This window comes from Trichosurus vulpecula, chromosome 5 (assembly GCF_011100635.1).
Source record: "Trichosurus vulpecula isolate mTriVul1 chromosome 5, mTriVul1.pri, whole genome shotgun sequence".
NCBI classification, from domain to species: domain Eukaryota; kingdom Metazoa; phylum Chordata; class Mammalia; order Diprotodontia; family Phalangeridae; genus Trichosurus; species Trichosurus vulpecula.
Genome location: NC_050577.1, coordinates 36,216,274 through 36,241,865, shown reverse-complemented (window position 1 = coordinate 36,241,865; position 25,592 = coordinate 36,216,274). Strand labels below are relative to the sequence as shown.

General features: G+C 37.2%; 1 protein-coding gene across 3 annotated transcripts in view; it reads right to left on the bottom strand.

The window, feature by feature from the left end:
- The window catches only part of SATB1 (SATB homeobox 1), a 94,707-nt gene that overhangs the window by 23,357 nt on the left and 45,758 nt on the right, over window positions 1-25,592 (bottom strand). For all 3 annotated transcript variants that reach the window (XM_036759972.1, XM_036759971.1, XM_036759973.1), the window contains exon 9: window positions 15,469-15,624. In XM_036759972.1, the coding sequence (XP_036615867.1) occupies window positions 15,469-15,624 (156 nt within the window). The remainder of the gene's footprint in view (window positions 1-15,468; window positions 15,625-25,592) is intronic.

Here is a 25,592-nt window from a genome sequence, read left to right as displayed (position 1 = left end):
GCTAGTGAATTGATTACAAATGCATATTTTGTTATATTTATTTAGAAATTAAAATTCTCAATTTTTTTCATTAGGAAAAAAAAAATTTAGAAACTTCTTTTGCCCTCTAGTGTCTAACCCATGGGGTTCATTATCCTCTTTAATACAAATCAAGGATTAAATTGATTATTAAACAAGCTATTGACCTCCTCTTAAGCTCAAAACAAACATTTAAAATTAATTTCAAGTTAGGGGAAAAAAGAGAAAATGATTTTCAAATAGTTTATCATAGCATGAACTGGATTTAAAAATATGTTTATATAATAACAGGTAATCTTCACATAGTGATTTAAGGTTTGCAAAGCACTTTACGAATATCTCATTTTATCCTTACAACAACTCTGGGAGGCAGGTGATATTACTATCCCTATTTTATTATTATTTATCACTCCCATTTTGCAGATGAGAAAACTGAGCCTGATCACAGTAAAGTGACTTGCCAAGGTCACCACACAACTAGTAAATGGCTGAGGTAGGCTGTAGCCTCCCTTCTGCCTGACCCCACCACTCTCTCTACTTTGCCACTTAGCTGCCTCTGTATATGACAGTGTGTTCCGAGTCTCTGAAGGTGAATTTATGTTTTATGCATTCACATATTGCAATAACTCCTGTTGAAGGTGGACCTTTTTCCTAATCTATATTCCATTTAAATAGCAAAACATTCTAACAAAAAATCAAATGAAAGAAAGAGAGCACCATTTTAAGTGCCACTGTTTGCCATCAAGAAACCCGAGTGACATAAACCTCCTTGAGGAACCCATATGAATTCATGTATATTATCTAGTGATAACAGTTTATATTTATTTACATTTTTCACAAATTCTCTAATGTAATATTGTTATTTCTACTTTATAGATGAGGAAAAAGATCTCCAAGAAATTAAGTGAATTGTCCAAGGTCACCCAACCAGTATAGGGATTTGAACTCAGGTTCCTGACTCCAACATCAATGTCATACCAACTACACATTCCCAGAAGAGATACTTAACTCCTATTTTTTTTTTGCCAAATTTGTTCTGTAACTAGTTCCTGCCTTTATAAAATTATGTCTGCTTCTTTTCTACTCCTCTAACCCTAGTCAAAAAGCCCAACCACTTGGATGCTAGACGTGCAAACACATCTTTTATTATCACTTTGTTTCTGTTCCCTGACCTCTCCTCTACTCAGAAAATACAAAGAATGCATTTAAAATACAGAAGCCTAGTGTAGCCTCAAGTTGCCGTACTTTCTAAATTTTGAAATTCCTAAAAACAGGTGCATGGTCTCCATCAAACGGTCTCTGGGGCATTCATGGAAAGCCAGGCTTTCCAAATAGGAGAAGCCTTCAAATTTTGCCATACAGAGGATGTCTACCTTTGCTTCCTATATAACTCCTCTTATTTTTTGGGTATACCCCATCTTCTCCTTTCTATTCTAATCAAGAAAAAAAACTTATTGAGGCAGCCAGGTGGCACAGTGAGTAGAGCACTGGCCCTGGAGTCAGGAGGACCTGAGTTCAAATCTGACCTTAGAGACTTGACACACTTACTTGCTGTGTGACCTTGGCCAAGTTACTTAACCCCAATTGCCCTGACCCCCATCCCAGTAAATAAGTAAATAAAATTTTTGAAAAAGGAAAAAATACTTTCTGTTTATCACTAATGAGTCATACTTTTTTAGCCACCTAGCCATTATACCGCAACATGTGCCAAGCTGACCACATCTTTCCGCTCGCAGGACAACTGATGCTGACATATCACTTTAAAGTCTGTGAAGAACCTGACCAGCGTTTTATCATTTGGGCCAACGCTCTGTCTGTGGGGGAGGTACCATAATTATTATTACTCTCATCTTGTAGATGAGAAAACTGAGGCCCAGAGAACCTGAACAGGCCGTGACACATTCACACAACTGGTGAGTGTTGGATGCGGAATCTGAATTCGGCTCTTCCTTATTCCAAATAGAATACTCATCCACCATATTAAATTCACAAAAAAGGGCAATTTGGGATCTCATTATTTACACTGAGATATAATTCTTCAATTAAAAAATATCCAAGATTTCCTTTAAATAGTGAGCTCCCTTAATGGTTTAAAAATGTTATTCAATTTAGATGCAACTTTTCTAGGATATAGCCTAAGTTAGCTATACGGCTAACAGCAAGGACAGCAGAAATGAAGTCACAATATTTTTTGGCTTCCAAAAATAAAAATAATATTCTTTCTGCTATGTTCTCCCATATAGCCATGTAAACCCTTGATTTTTTAAAGATTGTGATGCATACCTGGAGCAAATCTGGACACAATGATGAAAAAGAACAGGTGAAAGGCAAATAGGGGTCACAAAACCAGGCCCAATATCTCAGGGTTAACAGATTTGTCACCTCTGCTGTGGAAGGGATGCATCATCTCATGAAATAAGGACGACTTTGTATATGGTAAAGACTGATGCCAGATGAAGGTGGATGAGGCAAAAGGGTTTGTTTTTTTTAAGGTAGGAAGACAACACTGAGAAAAACCAAATGTGACAAGGAAAGAGGTAAAGTCAAATTCAAGGGGAAACAAAAGTTTGTCAAAGTAGGGAATAGAATAAAATTCTATTTTGTAAAATTACTGCAAAAAACAAACAAACTGGTGAGGTAAGAGACTGAAGAACAGGGAAGAACTCTTGTCCACTAACAACTCAGAATTTCCATTAGCATTTTAGAAGCTTCAGAACCGAATTTATTTTACATAAGTGATAGAACATAAAAATCACGTGGAAGAAGGAATAAGTTTTGAGTTGGCATTCACCAAAGCTAACTAGATCATATCTAGGTTTAAATTTTTTTTTGAAAATCAATTACCAAAGTTCGTCTACAACTGAGGCTCTAAATTATAACAAATCTAACTCATTTTCTTTTCATTTATATTTAGTTTTCAACCAATTCCTTCTCCCTCTTAGAAATCCATTATTTTAATTGCTCTCTGGTTGGATCCATTGAAACTCATACTTTGACCTTGTGCAATGGTTTTTCCACTGTTCTACATACACGGCATCTTACTCTTTCGGAGTGTTTTGATATATAGGGATATATTACACTTCTCTGGATTTCTAAATGTACTGCTCTTTAATTGTGATGCTGCATTTTGCATGCAAATCAACAAGGGTCTGCAGAAAGGATGAATCAATCCTATGATGGAAATCATAAATGAATTCATACATAAGTATAATTTAAGCTCATTTTTCAAAGTCACAGTTGGTGAACTGTAGGGAATATACAACTATTTTCATGCTAAAGAAAATGAGTTCATCTGACCACTTAGGTCATTGTCTAGCGAACTAAGTTCTGCCTATTTCACATAATATATTTTTATAGAAATAACAAAATGACTTTCAATTTTTTTCTTTTAAAACTAAAACCCAATTTCCTCAAATTTATCTACTCTAACCAATCTCTTAGTTGAGTCTAATAATACAGTCTATAATAATACAGTTCATATTGATTTGGGGTAATTAGTGGGATCATTAAGGCATTAAAAAGGATCTGGCCACAAAAGTCCCATAACTTTTCTCATAAATCCAAACTAAGAAAAGCCTTCTTAAAAATTACCTTCGACTCTTTTTTCAAATTTCTTCTCAAGTAAAAGATAATATGCAAATTGAAAGGAAACCAGGTAGATTTTAAAAAATGAAAAAAAAATAGGAAGCCTGTTTCAAAAGAATATTTTTCTGTTATCATTTAGATGAACGGGAGAAGATAATTTTTTAAAAGCTCTCAACAAAAGAATCTTATAGAAACTAGCCATGGGAATGGAATTAGATAGTAGATAGATTCTCCATTCCACTGTACACACATAAACCTACCTTTGATTGCACCTTTTTATATCAAAGCACACCTTACATATATATAACACCAATCCCTCTAAACAAACAAAAAAAAAAAAGGAAAGGCCTGAAATTTTAGTTACACCACATGTGGTTTTCATTTGTGAAAAATGAACAAGCTGTTTGTGGTTAAACTGTCTAATCGGCTGTTATCAATCTAACACTGCATTCAAGATTTACAGGATCCATCAGCTTCTGTACCACATTAGCTGTTGGGGGGTGGGGGGGAGCTGAAGGAAAGGAGGAGGAGAGAGTTTATCCTGAGGAATAATATTTCCAATGCAGCCACACTCACACTACATCTGGTTGTGCTGGTGGCGGCAGTTAAATTGAAATATTTCACAGCGTGTGTCAGAAACATGCAGAATGGTAATTATGACAGATCTGATTAAGCCTGAGTGCCACTAGCTCCCTGGCCAGCTCTGGTTGTGCAGGTGTGACCTTGTGCGTGCCTGCGTGTGTAAATAAAATTAATTACAAGCGAGAGGGTGAAGGCTTCAGTGACATCACAAAGCGGAGAAACTCCCAAGGGGAAGACCTAATGGAATATTTTCCCTCAGTCTAATAATACAGTTCATATTGACTTGAGGTAATTAGTGGGATCATTAAAGCAGTTTTCCCGGCGTATTTGGCTGCCTGATCAGATTAGTGAAAATGTTCTTCAGAACAAGCCCTGTGTGGTCTGCCAGAGGAGGAGGAAATAAAAGGCAACAAAGCATATTTTGGAATGATAAGCAATGCTGGACTTGTAGTCCAGCAAAAAGCTAAACTCATCTCTGGAGTCTAGAAATCCAACTGTCTTGTTCATTTCAATTCTTCTAGTTAACTTGTACATCCCTGTGCAAATTCTGAATCCTTTTCCTTTCCCCTTCTCCCTCTAGCAATCCAACCTGCCTTACCCACAAGCCTCACCTCACAACTCCCCAATAAAGTCAATTTCGCATTAGGTAAAAGTCGCCTAAATGGCTGCTTCGGTGTTAACCAACAATGCCAGACAGTTGGAACAAGAGGTATTTAAAATTCTTCAATGAAACAAAAGATATGGTGCCACCTATACGAGCAGTTTAAATATTTATTCATGTTTTGATCTAATAATGGTCTTAACCTGGCACAAAAGTTGGGGGGGAAAACACCTTCCACTTTAACAAAATCTAAAGCTCTGATCAAGGACCATTTGTTTAAAACCCCTCTATTGAGCATGCTCTGCCTTGCAACTGGAATCTGCCAAGCTCTGTCACAGATGGCGGGCTTTGACAGTTCCCATCCGTAGCGTCGATACTCGACAGTTCAGCACAAGATCAGTGACATTCTGTCTCATTAGAGCCACGCTAATTATCACAGCTAGTTTCAGGGGAAACCATGTGTTGCAATGGTCAATTTGAAGGAGTCTGTGCATCAACAAACTGGTAATAAGGATCAGACACCTTATTATATGACAGCATGCTGCCTATGATCTGATTTACTGAATCAGAAGTACTCAGGCAACAGCGAAGGCTGATGGTTTATGAAACAGTGTGTACATACGGAATACCTGAAAGATAATGTTTGAAAAAGGACTTGTTGGGGAGAAAATACACAAAGGCAATTTGAAATGTTGACTCAAGAAGCCAAAGGAAAATAGACGTTTCTGTGAATTTAAAACTAAATATAGTAATTCAAAATAGATTTGGATTTTTTGGAACTGACAATTGGTATTGTTTCTACAGTCTACACAGTATTTTGATACTATAGATTTTAAAAGATTAGACTATAAGGCATAGAGCTTTCACATGTGTAGTAATTAATTTTTAGAGTAAGGTTGGGGTTTTTTTTAGTGGTTATGTCTATGTAATTAACCACTTCATGTTCCTATTCACCTGGCAAAAGTGTAAAATTATAAGACCTATAATTATAAAATTATTAAGATTATAGAAGTCCAAGGGGATAAATTAGTGAGCATTATATGATCCTCCTTAAAATACTGTTTCTGTTTTTTTAGGATGGAGTAGAGACTGTACAATCTATGCTACAGTAGTAAAACCCATATATATTCATTTACCTGTCTATAGTGCTTTGTAGTCATCTAAAATTGTAATGTTACTGATACTTCCTCAGTTATTTTTCTATTGGCACTTTTTATAATTTTTTCCATAGCTCATTCATTTAGAGGATCCAGCCTGTTTTACTTTGACGAGGAAAATGACAATGATGAAGGGAAAGTTAAAAACTAGCCTTTTTTTCTATCCTGAACCTTTACCATCAACATAAAGGATGTCTCTTACAACCTGGACTCAGGACTTGATATTTTGTTTAAAAACAATGCTCAACACAACAGTTATGTGCCAAGTTTCATGGAATGATAAACAATTTGAGTAATTCCTACTATCAGATAAAAACACATCCCCATCTTTTGATCTCTACTCCTCCCCAAGTCTATTTTTGCAGACACCTGATCCTATCCCACTTCCCACTGTTAATGTGGCATGTCTTCTGTGGTAAATTCTTTCTCAGAAAGGAAGATTATCACATAAGTTTCTTTCCAAGCCCTTGACCCTATACCACCCCCTTGAGAAAAAGGCAAATGCAAATTACAGATGGTAATATATATTATTTCTGCGACGAGTAGGCATCCAGGTCCACTGGAGTCAACAGATGTGGGTCCTATTCCTGACTCTTGCCATTTATTCTCTATGTCAGGCTTTTTGTGTGTCATGGACCCATTTGAAGCCTGTGGATCCCTTAGACTGATGTCTTTAAATGCATAAAATAAAACACATAAGCTGCAAATGAAATCAATTATACTGAAAAACAGATATCCAAATTTTTCAAAAATAAAAATACAGGTTCACAAATCTCAGTTTAAGAATTCCTAAGTCAATGTGATCCTGGTCATTTAACTTGAATGGGCTCCAGTTTCCTCATTATAAAACAGACATAGTATCCATCCTGCCAACCTAACAGGCTTCTTTTGAGGATCAAATGAGATCATGTATATATGTAAAAGTTCATAAAGAATTATAGGCTGTTATACAAATACAATGTATTATGCTGATGGTGGTTATGTTTTTTACCATCTAAAATATTTCTCTTTTAAAAAGCTGGTCTAATGCTCACAGATTCACAGATTCAGAAATGTGTTATTTCCTCCTTGCCCAATTTTCCCATTTAAAGCTCTGTTTCTAATCGTTAGAAAATGTCACAGGGAATTTTCGCTGGGGATGTATGCTAAAGAATAAGGGAATATTTTACCTAAGACAGAGGAGGGGAGGGAGGAAGAAAGAGGAAGAAGAAGGAGGAGTCGGAGGAAGGAGAGAGAAGTGAGAGGGAGAGGGAGGAGAAGAGAGAGAGAGAGAGAAAGAGAGAGAGAGAGAGAGAGAGAGAGAGAGAGAGAGAGAGAGAGAGAGAGAGAGAGAGAGAGATGCTGTGAGCATGATTCAATTACTCTAAAGAAGAGCACACAGTCATAGAATCAAGCGTGCTTCTCTGATGGAAAAAGGCCAGAGCCAAAGGTACGGCTAGACTAACAAACTAAGATAACTTCAAAGCAAAATATTTTTAAAAGCAAATATTTTGAAGTATTTTAAGAGGAATCCTAAAATTAAAAAAGGGGGGGGAGTAAATAAAAAATGTTTCTTACAGAATTAATTTCTTGGGCTTATCTTAGTGATGTCCATATTTGTGAGGATAAAGGTATTTTATGATATAAGGAAAAACATAAGAGTTATTTCTCATTAACTAATTTCAAATTTAGATCAACTAGAAATTTCAGTTTTTCCAGAAACAGCCATGAGGCAGCCAAAAATTTACAGGCAAAAATCAACCTTTGCCAGAATATAAATGTATTTTTTTGGTAAAAGTAGATTATACTGAGATAGTCACAGGGTGTGTATACCCCATATGAATGCCCTAATCTACAATTTTTTTTTTTCTGCCAAAAACAGAAATCCTCCATTTTCTAAACCTGTTCTATCCAACCTAGAGCTTACCATTCATTATGGGTGGCTAGGTGGTACACTGGATAGAGTGCTGGGCTTAAAGTCAAGAAGATCATAGTTCAAATCCTGCCTCAGACTCTTACCAGCTGCATGACCCTGAGCAAATCACTTAACCTCTTCTCTCAGCCTCAGTTTCCTCATCTGTCAAACAGGGATGATAATAGTACCAACTTTATAAGGGTTCTGAGAATTAAATGAGATAGCATATGTAAAGTGGTTGTAAACCTTAAATTGCTGTATAATGCTAGCTATATTACTGCTATGTTTACTTCTCAGACCCTTAATCTAAAATACGGACAAATCAAAACCCAACAAATTCAGCTACTTTGAATAATCAAACAGCAAGCACACAGTAATGGCCTGAGATGTACTGAGCATTGTGCTAGTCACCGGGGCTCCAAAAATAAATCAGTCTCTGAACACAATAATGCTTTCTAGATCTTACGTCCTACCCTAAACCACCTCTGTATTAATTAATTGATCAACAGTCATTAATTCCAATTGACCTTTTTCTTCAACTAACTGATATGACAAAGGTTCATTAGTATACTGGAAAATGAGACATGCTAATCTCTCAGTGGGGCAACTAGTGGCGCCATAGTGCATAGAGTGCCAGGGCTGGAGTCACAAAGACTTCCTGAGTTCAAATCGGGCCTCAGACACTTACCAGCTGTGTGACCCTGGGCGAGTCACTTAACCCTATTTGCCTCAGTATGCTCATCTGTAAAGTGAGCTTGAGAAAGAAATGGAAAATCACTCCAGTATCTTTGCCACAATAGCCCCAAGTGGTCTTGGTCCAAGAGTCGAACATGACTAAGGAACAGTAGTCTCTTAAAAATGGATCCAAACTGTTGTAGTGACTTACTGTTGCCAATGAGCTTTAACTGTAAAACAGGACACCCTGTTCATTCATGGAGAATATACTTAGGACATGTATAAACCAGGAATCTCTGAATATGTTACGCACTTTCAGAGACAAAAGGGGCCAGAAATGCAGACTACTCTGAGATGACTAGAAGGACCTGAAGAGTTTTTAGGGTGGAGTTACTCAATTGACTGATCTCTCTTCCTTCTCCCATGCCACCTTTCTCCTCTTCCCAGAGGTAAATTGGTCCAGGACACTGTATGCATCTCCTTCTCCCTCTTCCTCTCCTCCTCCTCCTTCATTCTCCCTCTGCCTCTCCCTCTCCTCCCTCCTCCTTCCTTCTTCTTCTTCCTCTCCTCCCCCCTCCTTCCTTCTCCCATTCTCTGTTCTTCTTCTCCCCACCTCTCCCTCCCCTCACTTCCCTCTCTCTCTCTTTCTCTTTCCCACCTCCCAACCCCCACTTTCCTTGGAACTCTGTATCCTAGTGAGATTACTACACTGAGTGTCAGTGAGGCTGGGCTGAGGCCAAGAACTGGGAGGAACAGATTAGGGGTATCTGCCTCTAACCCTTCCTTACACACCTAGATGCTAATGCCACAAATACTAGAAACCATGGATCCTGAATCCACATAGGCTTGTTATATACCTTAAAATGCTAGGTGAAATCTTGTCCAAAAACATTTTGTTAAAATGAGCATTTCAAAATTAGCATGAAGATTCACCAATCAGTCAGATGCATTCTCAAGTTTCTACCAAAATGAAATTTAATTCCAACAAAATAAAGGCCATCTCTTATTAATTCGGGGGGGGGAGGGGCAAAATGTCACCTATTTCATTTATCTGATCACTCTGTACTACTTAGCAAGCTACAAAACTTGGTAAAGGTTTTTTTTTTTAATTGCTATTTTAAGCTTTGCAGCCGTATAAGATAGAGATATTCAGCCCTCCAAATTATTTCTAGTCCCATTGATTTGTGACATGCCATATGGCGCTTATATTGAAGACATCCTGATTACCATATCAGAATTCCTATACTCAAATTAAAGGTCAGAGTGATTTTTATCATCTATGATCATGAGAAATGTGAGAGCTCCTTAGCCCTATCTTCTACTACCTCAAGGCCTAGAATCCAAGCTAAGAAGCCATTTAGGATGTATTTAAAAGGAAAGCTAGTGACTTATAAACACCTGTCCTTCTCTCTTGGTAGAGCCACTTTGTGTGAAGGTAACAATTCTCAGCTTTATCAATATGTGCACATGACAGGTATCCATGTTTAACTTTTATAATGACATAGGGCCAAAGGTAACAATAATGAAAGATAATACAGAAAGCATGTCGTGTTAAGCCTACTTTTCATAATCAAGGTCCTTTGTCTAAAAGGAACCCAAGTCAAATGAGCTTGTACATGGAGACAATTTTACAAACCCTTCTGGCAACGCAATCCTAGGCTGCAGGAAGCCTTTGCTTCGTAACCACACTACCGAATGGGGAAGCCCCACCTTTTCAAACATTAAAATCAATGGAACACTTCAACATACAAAGCACCTCCTATAGTACTACTAATGTGCTCACACTGGACATACACCTTAAGTCTCAGAGCTCTCCAGGGGTTTGCTGTGGAATAAAATTAGATTTCAACATCTGCCACCATCAAGAAAAAATTCCATTTCTGGCTCCCATATGAAAACACTGTAACCAATGAATGGTAACTGAACCATGATACCTTAATGGTTATTACCCAAATCAACTATTTTTTTTAAACAGTAAAATTAGGGGATTCTGCTTTCACAATTATTTGAATGTGCTATCTTACTAAATGTTTGACAGAATCCCAATATGATTTAATTGGAAAAAAACTGCTGCTTATTTTAATATTCAGAGTATAAAAATATTCATTTATAGTTATTTACACTATGTTTAGATTTCACCTTTTTTCTTGTTCAATGTAGGTAACTTACATTTCCAAAATAAGTACAAAAATCTAACCCTATGCCATATTTACTCAGAAGTTTCTATTAAATCAAGTCCCATGTGTGTCCATCAAGAAGACACACTAATAGAGTAAGTTTGTAATAATAAATCCTACTAAATGTATTCCTGTATAATCCTGTGGGGGACCTTGGCCAAGTGATTTAACTTTTCTGGGCCTCAGTTTCCTCATTTGCAAAGTGAGACAGGTTGGATTAGACAACATCCAAAATCTCTTCCAGCTCTAGGTACATTTGAACAAAGACTATAAGCGTATTTATGATTTGTGTAAGTACAAATCATATTTTTGTAATTTAGTAGCCATTAAAAATTATTCCAGTGTGGTTTAATGTACCTGACAAAGTTTTCTAAAATTCTAGAAAATTCCAATTTTACAGCAACAAAAGGCTTTTTGATAACACAGAAATGAGCAAAATCACCCTTGTCTGCTTTTCCTCTTCTAGATCGCATATCCAAAGAATTGGGTTCTAAGTCTTGATTCTAGAAGGATTGAGGGCCTGGGTTAACAGCCAGGAAGGAAAGCCCGCTCCCTGCTCCCCTCACTGTGCTCCTGAGCAGCCCACTATGATCAAGTTCTCTTTACTACAGAATGGGTTAGAGAGCTCATGTTGTCCTCTCTAACTACTGAGCGCCCCATGAAATGTAAATGATTAAGTCAAAAGATGGAGATACCAGGGCACCACCTCAGCCACAGGAGTCAGAGGCCACAGAACAGAAGTAAGGGCAATAAATTCCCCTTCACTTCACGTTCAGCCCCAATCTTCTCTCCAAAGGATGGTCCAAATCTAGACTACTCTTAGAGTACAGTTCTAAACCATGAAATGCCAGCTGTCTCTTCCAAATTGTTATTTTTTAGCATTGAAACTGCTGACCAAGGGCAAGGCTAGACTGCTCTCTAGGCTTTTTTTTTCCTGATCTGCATCTTCAACATGTTAAAACAGAACTTGAGTAAATAACTGTTTTTATTTGTCTCTTGGATTGATACTTTCCCTATGTTGGCAGAATTTGATGCCTTGTAATAATTTTGGTTATTCATGTCATAGAGAAGAAAAAAAGACAGTTTTAGGAGAGCAAAAGAGAAGAAGAAAGTGGTTGGGGGCAGCAGTGATAGAACCAACTTGGGTACCATGGATCATGGGGAATCTAAATAGATTGGTCATTTTATTCCCTGCTTATGTTTTGTGAAGTCATCTGGACCAGGGAGATTTACCTCAACCTGACAGAAAGAAATCAGTTGGGCAGAATGCTTAGAAGCTGATTTCTTCTTCCATACTGGAAAAATATTCAGCCCTTAGCACAGACAAAAAGCAAGTAGGCCATTTAAGAAGTCCAGGAACATCCCTTGTGTGATACAGTAGATACAGTCTGGGTCTTGAGGAAGGGAAGGGTAGCTTACATTTTAAAAGGGATTGAGGTACAGGGGAGCAGCTGAGAGCTCAACCACAGGACACGATATAGAGGTGAAAGAGCCTGTGGGATCAGTTGAGCCAAACATGAGATGGCAGAGTTATATAAAACTGTGTGATCTCAATGTTTTATTTTTAAACAAAAAGTAACTATTTTTTATCAAGGTTAAATTCCATAATTTAATTTTAAAAAATAATAGCTTGCCTGTTTGCGCTTTTTTGGGAGATACCTCTGCCTTAGGAGAAAGAAGAACTTTTAACCTTGGTTTTTGAGGATACAGGCTAAACCTCCAAGACGGCATGTCAACAAGAGAAGAAATGAGAAAAGACACTTGAATGTGAGCTCCTCCTCACTATGACATTAAATTTCCAAAGTGAGAACAGTGGCGGGGGTAGGCAAGGGGCTAAAGGGAGAACAGGACATTTGTCGTTAATGTACAGTCTTGCCATGTAAATAAAGACATCTGAAGAAGCATACAGGTTTGAAGCTGCTCTAACATTCTATCATAATTAGAAACATTTCAAGAGCCCTGTAATTTCCAATCAAAATTACAGTAATTTCCGATATACAAGCCATGATTCATGACAGAATTTTACATTCCATGAGAGATTACAGTGGCCTGATGTATGACACGCTGAGTACAGCACTAACATAAACAATTCAGTTTAATGTTTAAACAGCACTTGATGTTTAGAATCCCACAATAAAAGAAACATATTATTGTAGAAATTATCACTTTGACAGTGATTGAAGGGTAGGCAGGCATGTGGCCTATAAAGCTATAATTTTTACAGTCCACAGCTTGAGTTTAATCATTTTTATATAACATTTCCAAAATATCCCTTAAGTATTCCTTACAGCCTATAACTTAAAAAAGAGCAACCTATTCCTCAACTGAAGCTTACATTAAGTTCCACTCGTGATGTTGCAACCGTAAAAATTTTTTAAATGCTAAAAATGTCTATTGCAACATCACGGACCAAATGCATGATTGTATATTTTACCAGAAATGGACAACTAAATGATTCTCAATAAAATCACTTGGGAGAATAACAGTTTTCTAACTTTGGGGAAGGTTATTTGCAGACAGGTCTCCTTCTTCCACTAGTCGACAAGCTCGCTGGGGTGTAGGGGCCAGGAGGCTTGTCATCATTGAGGCTCCAGCACCCAGGACAGGGACTTGCACAAAGCAGGAACCTAATGGATGCTCGCTGAATTGGATCAGGCAGGATATAAGTATGCAATTTGTAAAACCTGACATTAAAGCCCGGAATGACCATAATACCTTTCATAGAAATATTTTCCAATGTTTCTGTTGAAAAGAGAAAACAATTCTGTATTCTGCTCAGTCTCTTAGATCCTCTCTTAATTGTTTCGTCAGCATGTGCATATATAGTTTGACTGCTCACAAAGATTGTTCTACTTGTGATGAAAACAAAATGCAGAATCTGTAGCAATACTACTCAGAATATCCTTTCACTTGCTATTTTTCTGCATTTATATTCTCAATTTTCATAAATTTATAATATATTGTGCATTGTAATTAAAACATACATCCATACTATTTGAAAGATGTTTGCATAAAAGGAAAATACACAATATGTCAATATATGTGAAAATTTATTTGGAGGTTAAAGAATTCAGCTTTCCTTATAACAGTAGCAGTGAGCAAGGGGAGGTTATAGTTAGAACAGAAGAATCAGAATTATTATTTTAAATATTTATACAAGGGAAACCAAGGTAGTTAGAATATTTAAGTAACAGTAATAATTCAGGGCTTCTCCTCCCCCCATAATATGCCGCTCTGTGACTACTCAAAATTTCCAATTCTCCTATACTTGTAAATAGGATCCAGCAGCAAATTTTTAAAATGTTTTATTCATCATGACCAAGCAGGATTTGTAAATGTAATGTTCTCTCTCCCTAAACTACCTTGTATTAATTATATATTTATATCTGCCTATCAATATATATATGTGCGTGTATACATATAGATAGATAGTATGTGTATGTGAGTATGTATATGTATATACACATATACATATACACACATGCTGTCTCCTCCATTAGAACGGAAGCTCCCTGAGGTCAGGGACTATTTCATTTTTGTCTCTATATCCCCTAGCAGTTCCCAGGACTAAGCAAGTGCTTAATGAATACTTGTTTGACTGACTGTGACTTTTTTCAGACTGTCCACATAATCCCTCCCCCTACTCTATTCCCACTGTCCTATGCCTAGTCCATTCTGAACCTTCTTTTTCCTCTGTTCTCTTTGCCCTGGAGATCTCACCTACTCTGCAATGATTGCCTCAAGGCAGAAGATGCCCAAATCTTTATTTCCATGTTTCCATCTCTCTGTTCAGCTACTGTGCTGCATTTTCATCTGCAACCTGGATCTCCCACCAACAACTAAGTTCTACATGTACAAATCTGACTATATCCTGGTCACCAACTGCCCATTCTCTATATGTCCCCATTTCTGGTGCGAGTACCACCATCTCCCTAGTCAGCCTCAAACCTTCAACCAACTCCAATTTGACTTTTCTTCTTCCTCCTTTCACACCCAATCAGTGGCCAACTTCTGTCAATTCTACTTCCTCTAACCCTAATCAATTCCTTCACAAAGCAACCAAATTGATCTTTCAAATATTCAAGTCTGTCCATGTTTCTTCCCCACTCCAAAGCCTTCAGTGGATCCTTCTTGCTTATAGAGGAAAAGGCAAACTCCTTAATGCAACATTTAAGGTCCTTCACAATCTGACTGCAACATCTACAGGATGTACACATTATTTGCTGCCTCTTCCATGTTCAGCCAAATTAGACCCCCTAGTCATTCTCCCTTCTTGTACTGCTCCTTTCTTCCTCTGTTTATGTTGGGCATTCCTCACACCTGGAACACAATCCAGCCATGTTTTCTCCTGTTAAATCCAGCTTCCGATTGAAGAAACAGGTCAGGTGTAATCCTTTCCAAGCCTTCCCTACTCCCATCTGAAAGCACTGTATCATTTACCCCTATCATACTCTCCCTAATATTGGATGTGCTTGGGTACATATTCTATTCCCCACCCCTGTTTATGTTAAACAAGAATTAGCTTAATTATTCAGCTTTGTATCTCTAGCACCCAGATACTCTAAATAAACGTGTAGTGAATTCAATTAATACTCCATAAGAAATTATGCTCTCAACAAAAGCATACTGTTGACCCAAGTCACGACTCAAGTGCATAGAGAAAAGAGGTGATGATGTACTGGCAACCCTACTGGCATCATTCATTTAAAACAAAGCAAAACAAACAAAAAAAACCCCAACCCAAACTTGTTGATTCCTGGTTTCAGGTTAGGCTCTTACCTGGCTTTTGGTTGCTGCAACCTTTGCAAAAAGTGCTTGGGACACCTTTGCTCGTTTCATTTCCTGCTGAATCTCATCGTAAATGGAAGCATTAATGTTCATGGCATTGTTCTCTGGCTTCCCATTCCTCTCAGTGGCAATTGTTGCTGTTTTCACCTATGACATATTTTAAACATGAATGTCATTCTTTGGCAGTGATCTGCAAAGCCTGTTTCCAAACTAGAGCTTCTTGTACTTTTTGCATTAGCCTTTTCCATAATCTGGTCATCCGCCATTATGTCCTGCCCAGAGATCAAGCTGCCTGAGCTAAGGAAGTCATATTGTCACAGGTGATTGCATTTGTAATAGGAGAGTCACTGCCAACTTACAACTAGGAATTACAGTGTCATAAAGTGAGTTTTCTGGAAAACAGACAATAGCTCCAAAGACTTGAAAACCCTAAAAGAATTATGCCCCAATTATCTTAAACTGCAATTCTAACCTAAAAAAAAACAATTAAAATCATAATGTAGAGTGAGATTTCTTCATTGGTGCCCAATGCCTAATACAGATAATTATATCACTGATAGGTATTACATATTCGTGGCCTTTTAAACATTAGACTTTGCTTTTACACTTTTCCCTCTTACCTGTTTCATTTAAAAAATCTTCAATAACAAAGCAATTTACAGTACTGCATATTTAAATCTTCTATCCATCCATGAAACAGGTACGGTGCCTTTCCTAATTATCATAAAGGGTTGTTCTACTTTACACGTGTATGTCCAAGCTGTTCTGTAATTATTTCATCTTTTTCTGGCAACCATGTATATAGTTTTTCCTTCTGACTTGTGTCCCCACACTATCAGGGACTATTTCCCTCTATCTAAAGAGAACATTATTGGACATTACTCAAAATGCACAATGGTTCAATCAGATTTTTTTTACAATATGTGACCTTGAATGAAAGCATCAGCACTGAAGTGTATCAATGGATACAAAAATGCCAAAATGATCATTTCAGGCAGCGTCATAGATCTTGGGCAAAAGCCAAACTCAACTTGAAAAGCTTACTGATGTTACTACTGGTTTTTTTTTAAGTTCAAATAAGTAGATGTTCTGCTACATTTATATTTTTAACGTGGGTTGATATTCATTAATTTGAGAACCTTCACAAAATCTACATAGAAATGATAAGGTTTTCTTCACTGTGAAATTAAATGTTAGCTGGTTTAGAAGGGAAATCTTATTGCAAATGCATAATATATTTCTCCAACTACAAGAATTTCTTAAGGACCTAATTTTGTAGGGGACTGTACAGAAACCTAGGTCTTTTCTATTAGTAACTTAAAAATCTCATTTGCTAATATATAACAGAAAGAGGAGAAAATGAACTTAGTTTTAGAATGAACTAATGACCTCTGAATTCCTAAAGCTATGTTTCCCCCTTATAATGTTATACAATTTATCAAATTAAAAAATTCATTTCCATGTCCCACAAAATCCTGGGCATACGAGTGGTTCTAAACAAGTGAAATTTCTTTTTCTCCCATAAATACTAGACTTTTTTAACATTTGTTTAAGAAATTTATGTTCCTAATTTTTATAAAATTCTTCTTGGACTGTGAGGCAATTATTATACCAGTTGAATTTTTAAATTGCTTTTTGAAAATAAAGAAGCTGTTGATGAAGTAAAAGGGAAACAAATGTCCTATGTAAAAGTAAGGTACCCTGGACAGTAGCTTCCCTTCACCACTAGTAGTTGAGTGACCTTTCTGACCTTCAGTAGTCTCACTGGTGAAATGTTGTTGTCAAGCTCTTAAGGCCAGGGGCTAGACTAGAAAATACCTTAAGGGAGATCCCTTCCAGTTCTGGAATTAATGATCCTAATTACCTAATGACTCTTTCATAGGTATAGTGACATAAAAGGTCTTGGTGAAGTAATTTGGGAAATGATATTGTAGGGTCCCCCCAAAACCTAACACATTTCCAGAAAGTGCTCATACCACTGTGGTTTAAGATTTTTAATTTATCAATAAGATGGTCCTGCTTTGAGGCAAAAGAATACATTTGCTTATGTCATGGTGATGCTTCCATTCACTATTTTTTCCCTTCACTGCTTAAGTAGTAAAGAAAAATAATTTCCACATTATACTGAAAACCCTTTGTTATAGAAATGCTGCTGGGGGTACATGTTCCAAAAAGCATTGGAGGCAAAGAGTACAGCTAAAGCAATCTTAAATACTTAACAAAATGTAAAGTGTAAACTACAAACATCGCTCTGGGTACTTCTCAACAACAACTCTTTTCACTCCTTTGCAAAATGCACATGCTTGCTCTGAATTTAACATATGGCACCCGGACTCCGTTCATCTCTTGCAGTCCTCCCATTTGTTTTCTGGGTTCTGTCCAGCACAATTTCTCTTGAAAGATCGCAACTTTAACTAAAAAAGCACAACTTCTAAAATCATATAAATAATCCACTCAAAAGCTTAATATTATCATATATCACAGCTGGGGCTATTTTCGGGTGCAAACCAAGTTCTTGCCAAGCTGCTTCTCCAGGTTTTTTTTTTTCTGAAAACAAAGAATGTAAAAAGCACTGCGGTGTTTACAAAGGCAAAGAGAGTAAACCTTTCTTAGTCATTTAAAAAATATTTAGAAAGACTTCTTCCCAACTTATCTGCTCAGATCCATATTTCACCTTAGAAGATTGATTATGGTTAGGAGAACTTACTGAAACAGTTTTACAAAACAAGGCACATGCTATTGCTTAAGGGGTAACCAAGTTGAACAGGTTTTCACAACCAGGGAAATTCACATTTTTCCCCCAGGGAAAAATTGAAATAAAAATTTTTTATCTCACACACTCTACTAAATACTGTTTTAGCTTAGAACAACAACAAAACAACAAACCCACACCCTTCTTTAATCCAGGTTTAGCTTTTAATATTATGTCCTAAATTAAAATTCATAATGTATCTCATCCCAGGCAAAAGAAACTCCTTTTCAGCTCTAGTCGGCAAACAGCTCAGGCACTATAATAAATGCGGTTGCTTTCAGAATAGCTTTTATCAAGGCAAGATTTGCTACACACTCCATGAGAACAGAGGTGCCCAGAAGTACTGTTAGATTTATGTCTTGGAATGTTTGTTAGCTCTTCTCCCCTGTGGGCATGGGTAACACCATTTGGGGTATTCATCATCATTTATCATTAAGGCAAAATTTTTCAGTTTTAAAAATCATTTCCTGATTATTTATGATTTATAGGAGGCACAAGACACTATTAGATTATCTGAATTTGTAGCATTTTCCATAATCTGTGTTCAGCACTTTGTTGTTCAGCCATTTCAGTCATGTCTGACTCTCTGTGACCCCATTTGGGGTTTTCTTGGCAAAGACACTAGAGTGGTTTGCCACTTCACTGTCCAGCTCATTTTATGGGTGAGGAAACTGAGGCAAACAGAGTTAAGTGACCTACCCAGTGATACACAGCTAGTGAGTGTCTGAGGCAGGATTTGAACTCAGGTCTTCCTGACTCCAGATCTGGCACTCTATCCACTTCGCCACTTAGTTGCCCTCCAAGCACTCAGCATAGGATTGTTTGGTTTGGGCAGTTGCAGGATTCAGGAGGATCTTTATATAGAAAAGTTCTTGTGAAGACAAACTGGGGATAATCTGGGGAAAATATTCTGATCCAAGTCTAAACAGCTTAGTATGGTGAATTCAAGCATCAATTTTGCATAAGTGATCTTAGGAAAGGAAACTAAAAATATAAGTTATCTTAGCAATATTACCTAAAAATGCAAGATTTAATATTGAACTGTTTTTTATTTGTGCCTGAAAAACAGTATCAATTTTATGAGAAATGATTGCTTAATACTTTGGTTTGTGTGTTTTGAGGATCTTTTATCTATTTAAAGTAGTAAGATGAATTTAATATAAAATTTGCGTATTTATTCTCTAACTTCTCAAAAGTTTTTTGGAATACTGTAAGTCATTTGGAAGCTCACTGTAACATGATCGATGGTATTTATGGCATTGGGTTATATGTGTTAATGTAGCCATTTTAGAACGAGATGATCTTAATATATCTTCCTCATATCAGGATCTATAAGCCAACGGATTCTGCAAAGGACGGGGGTGGGTTATGAAGGAGTCAGCAGGTACTTCTATGAACTTGAAGTAATTTTTCACATGTATCTACATATAATTAAGATACTTCTTAAAGCACTGTTCTTCCAAAACACATAATGTGCATAATCAATAATTAAGTAAGAAACATACGCTTTAAAAGGATATTTTTTTTAAAAATTTCTTATAATTTCCTTGAAAACGGCTATTGAATTTTCTCCAAAATTCTAACTCACTAAAGAATGAGTTTAAATTGTTTGAACCCAGAAATTTTCACCCTAAAACTGATCTGAGCTTTGTTCCTCTTAACAGAGAGGCGGGGGAGGGGGCAGGGACCCGGATCATGACATCTCATTTTCATAAACTTACTGTATAGAGAGGGATGGGTTCACTAGCATTTCAATAGTGCTTTAAGACTTTCAAAGATCTCCAAAAATATCCTATTTGGTTCTCACAACCACCTTGGGAAACAGATACTATTATTATCTTCATTTTACAGATGAGAAAATAGAGGCAGGGTCAAACAGCTAGTAGGTGACTGATGTGAACTCAGGTCTTCCTGTCTCCAAGTCAAGCACTCATTCTATCCAATGTGCCACCTCTGGTTCCACGGTGAGTGGGGAGGATATAAGATAATTTCCAAAAAAAGGGCATCAAAAAAGTATTTTTTTTTTAAAAATTGGCCTATAGTGGAGAAAATAATTTTCAATTCAATTCAAATACTTTAAGTTCAAGGCTTTGTGATTTTCAGAAAACCATGAAAAATGGCATTAGTGAAATTTAGCCCCAATTTTATTTAGAACACTTTGTAAGATCAGCCGGAAATGACCTTTAAAGTCCAAAAAAGTCTTCATTGATTAGTTAGTTGGTTCCTTTTTTTTCATAGACTCATAGGAATTAGAAATGATCAAATTCATCTGAGGAGGCAGAACTGTCCCTAAATTTTTGAACCTAGAACAAAGTTAAATGCATCTTAGGTGCACACTCAAAAAGTGACCCAATGACATTGACAGCCACAGGCTCTAATCTAATCCAGTCCAACAAGTGTTTATTAAGGATCAGAATTTTAAGGCTGGAAGGTATCCTTGAGGCCATCTAGTCCAATCCCCCAATTTTACAGATAAGGAAACTGAGGCCCAAAGAGTTTAAAAGTGATTTGAATTTACCATATTGTCTTAGTTTTTTTTCCCCCATGTAGTCCACTCACACACTCAATGTATTCACAATAGTACAACTTTCCATCTTTCACTGACAAAGAAGATAATCAGTAGTCTCATTTTCCCATTCTAAAATGAGTTTCTCTTTTATTTACCACTCCTTTGTGATTTTTGGTAAGAAACAAATGTTTTAATATAACCTAGATGAAATCCTTCAAAAGAGCGATCTTACTTAATAGAAGGAAAGTAAATCAGGCAAGGAGAGGTTGAACCCACAACCTCCCAACCATAAGGGAAGGTCAATTGATTAGTTCCTACCCCAACCTCATCCCACTGGATATTAGGGAAATACAGATTTTAACTGATTTTCTCCATTTCCTAAAGCAAGCTGATCTTTTCTCAGCCATAACACAGGTAGCCACCCCCTCATTCATCTTAAGTTTGTCCAGTTTGGAGAGCTACGGATATTATGTTACATTAGAGAATATGCAGTATTAGATCTTTCAGTGTGCCCCAGGAATGAAGTTATGGTGAAGGAATTCAGAAGCTGTCAAAAAAAGGGGGGGAAGGATAATCATTTTATGTATTATGATGTTTTAAATCATACTGTCCTCATTTGATACACGAAGAAACTGAGTGGTTAAGCAATCTGGCCAATCACACAGCTCAACGTATGAGGAAGATTTCAATCTAAGTTTTCCTGAGCCATATCATCCACCTGGCCATAACACACCTTTGGAGCCACCTGGATAGAAGTAAGTGAGTCAAGTAGTCCACTTTACTTTGTCACATTCTTGCTATTGGTCTAGTTTAACTCACAGCTCAGCTCAGGCTTCCGAGGATGGACTGTCCTCAGAGCATCCTCAGTGAGTCTAAGTGCACCAAGGAAAATCCTGGGTTCATATAATGATGGGATTGATTTATATTCACCCCCCACAACCCAAAGAGGGATCATTACATCAATATGCTCGGGAGATTGTATTTGGGATACAACTTGATAAGAGAAACATGAAGATTTCTCAGCAGTGATGAATGCATGGCGAGTGATCTGAGGCTGGGTTGGGTTGCTCTTGGCATGGGCACTGCTTTTCTCTTGATTTTGCTCCTTTGTGTTTGGTTGGAACTAGACTGACCAGGTGCAGACCAGTTTTGTCTAAATCAACTATAATTGGTATATTTTTGATGGTGTACCACAAACATATTAAAACTTCCTGTGTGGCTTATTAGCACTAATTTTTAGAAGTTGCTACATTTTAACCGCTGTTAGTCATACTCCTAGACTATTCTAGGATATGCCTTTAAAAATACAAAACACATGTTCCAATGCCACTTAACTAAAAAAAAAAAAACCTCAAACAAATCAAAAGAAGTTTTAAACTAAAGTAATGAATTAAATCCATTCAAGAAACAGTTATTAACTTATAATATTATTTAACATTAAGTTGTGCTAAGTGGCTTCCAGGTTGGAAACCTTAGTATTTAATAGTTTTTGATTTTTCTGTCTCTCTTTAAATCTCAGCTGCTACCAATTCTTGCCCATTCTATCCTTGGTTAACACCTTTTACATTCAGCAACTTTCTTTTTCTTCCCACTGGGATCAACCTACTGAAGGCTCTAAATAGGTCTTCCTAGCTCCATTGGCTTGACTCTCTAATTTATCCTCCATATCACTGCTAGATAAAGCTTGGCTGTATCATAATGCTCCCTGGTACACAGTTCTCCTATCACCTACTAAGTCAGTCCATAAACATTTATTAAGCACCTACTATGTGCCAGGCATTGTGCTAAGCACTGGGGATACAAAATGAGGCAAAAGACAGTTCCTGCCCTCAAAGAGCTACAGTTTCAAATTTCTTCCTCTGCCATTTAAGGGTCTCCAACATTATTACCCTCAGAAGGCACTTAGCAAGTGTTTCTTAAACTATTTTATTTTTTACTTTCCACCATAAGAGCACAGTGACTACAATAGTGGGACTACACTTAGGAAGACCTGAGTTCAAATCCAGCTTCTGACACTCACTGGCTATATGGTGCTGGGCAAGTCACTTAACTTCTTCTGCCTCAGTTTCTTTAACTATAAAATAAGGATAGTAACAGCACCTACTTCCCAAGGTTGTTGTGGAGAACAAATGAGATAATATTTGTAAAGTTAGCACTTTGCCTGGTAAGTAGTAGGCATTTAATAAATGCTTATTCCCATATTCCATTCCCTTCCAAATACTCTACAGGGTAGCCCAACTAGATAACTTCATTCCCAAACATGCCTTATACTTGTCTGCCTTTAGGCCTCTGCTCAAGGGGATCCTTTTTTATTTAACATCGTTCCTCCCTTCTCATGCTCACTGTCAAAAGCCCACATGTGAAAGTCAGCAACACTCTTCTCCCTTGACCCCACAAAGTGATTTATTCTCTACCTCCATAATGTGTTTGTCATGTAATATTTTTACTAATAGTTATTGGTATTTGGGTCTTATGGTAAGGTACTAGGTAGTAAACTCTATGAAGGAATAGGTTCCAGTCTCCTGTTTCCAACCCATTGTGTACACAAGTACAAAAGTGAGGTTCTTAATGCAAAGGGCCTGTGTCGTTCCCCTTCTTCAAAAGCGCCCCATTGCCTCTAGGATAAAATACAGGCTCCTTGGGGATTTAAATAACCTTCATGCTCAGGCTCCAGTCTACCTTTCTCAACTTCTATTGTTATCCCCTTGACACATTCTACATTCTGGCCCACCTGACCCCACGCTTCCCATTCCTTACATATAAAATCCCATCTCCTCAAATTGGCACAGGCTGCTGCCCAGGCTAGCTTGCCCTCCTCTCTTACCTCTGCCCCACAATCCTCAGTTTCCTCTCAAGCCCTTGCTCCACCTCCTACATGGTTATTTCTGATTCACCCCAGATTGCCTCCTCCTCCCCAAACTTGGCTTGTATGTCCTTTGGAAATATTTCACATTTTCTTCTATTTTGCATTTTCTTTTCCCTGAAGAAGCTAGAACTTTTTTGAGGATAGGGACAGTTTCATTTTTGCCTTTATATCTTTAGTACACAAAATAGTATCTAGCACATAGTAGGCACTTCATAAATATACTGTATTTCTTCTGGAATCCAGAATCAGGCTCTGCACAAGGCAGGCACTAAATAAGCTTTTGCTGCATAAAGGAACCTTGTATGAAGTAGGAGCCAATCTAAGGATGAATGTTACAAGAGAGACAAAGTGACAGATAGAACCAGAATCATCTTATGATTCTATCGGATGGATAACTATTTGGCTTTGCAAACCATTTTAATTTTAAATTAACTTCACTGGGTAGTTCTGTATTACTTATACATTGTATTGGCCAGGTCTACATAGCTTAGAGTGGCCTGATTAACTGATTAATTTAGGAAACATAGATGGGGTATATAAATAATTCAGAACAAAAGAAATTATCTCTGTGAGCTATCCCAATTTATCAAAGAACAACAGTTTGTAAAATAAAAGAGTACTATCCAAGAGTAAACCGGCAGTACAAAACTATACGCAACGATGAGACCATGCAGTAGTTTGGCCAATAGACCTTGTTGGAGGAGACTGCTTTACTTCATATTAGGACATAGAAAAGTACTAAAGCACTAGAAAAATCAGAAAATAAAGAGCTGTACTTAAGTGATGGCAAGCCAGGTGATGAATGTGCCAATAAAGTAGCTCCAAACTCCAGTTATTACTCTGAAGGAACATGGGTTCCTTCTGTGAGTACTGTAGCTTAAGTAGTGTGTGAAATAACCCACTGCAGTATCTATTTTAACGAGGAATTACCAGTGCTTGAGCTTAGGTTAATAACTCAAACATCAGGCTTCCAAAGGGTTAACCACACGCAACGGATGCATTGTCTAGTGGGACAAGATGCGATGTGCATTTATTAAGGGCCTTTCTTTGGCCAGGCATGAAACCAGCTCTGAGGCTGTGAAGACAAGAACTCAGTGGTCCTTGGCCTTAAGCAGCTTATTCTCTATTGGGGAGAAACGATGTGAGAATGCAGGTAAGTTAAAAAAAAAGGTCTTTTTCCAGGGACTGGGGGGACTGACACTTGGTACACCAGCTTAGGATTCATGTAGGATGGTGACCTTGAGCTGAGTCTTGGAGGAAGTCATTTTTTCAAAAGGAATACACACAAAGTTAGTTTCATGTTACTAAGAGTTCCACAAAAAACTTTTTTTTTTAAATAAAATGACAATACAGAGAGTATAGAATTCCATAGGAGCTATGTTAGAAAGGGATGATCAGCCGATGATGCTAACCCAGTGAATGGGTGCTGTTTGGTTAGAATGCATTAAGAATACTATTGCACACGATATTTCAGGGCAATCTTATGCACAGTGCAGCTGGGGATGAATACTCACTTTACCTTGAAAAGTAGTTTCTACTGGATTTTACATTCTACACTCAATTAGAAGTAATAATAAGCAAAACAGACCACTGATTAGCACAGTCCACAGAAAGTAGGCTTTTCTTCTTCTTTCTTCTATAGTACAATGTCTAACTTCTTTCCTAAGAAATTTCTCTCTATTACTTCTCAATTTTACTCTCATTAGAATAAGTATATATTCTTCCAAGGTGACTACTTTGAAGACAAGAATACTCACTTAGATGCATAAGTTATAGTAAGCTTGTTTTAAAAATACATACATGACAAACCCCAATCACTTTCATTACAGTATAGTCATACTCCATATGTTAATCATGTCTAGCAATGAAGCCTATTGAAAGGTCTCAGACTAGAAGCTAAGTCCGTAAGTTTTGTTTTGTTTTGAACATAAGAACATGAACAGAAAGAACTGGAAATTCATCTTTTTTTTCCCTTGGGTGAAAAATTT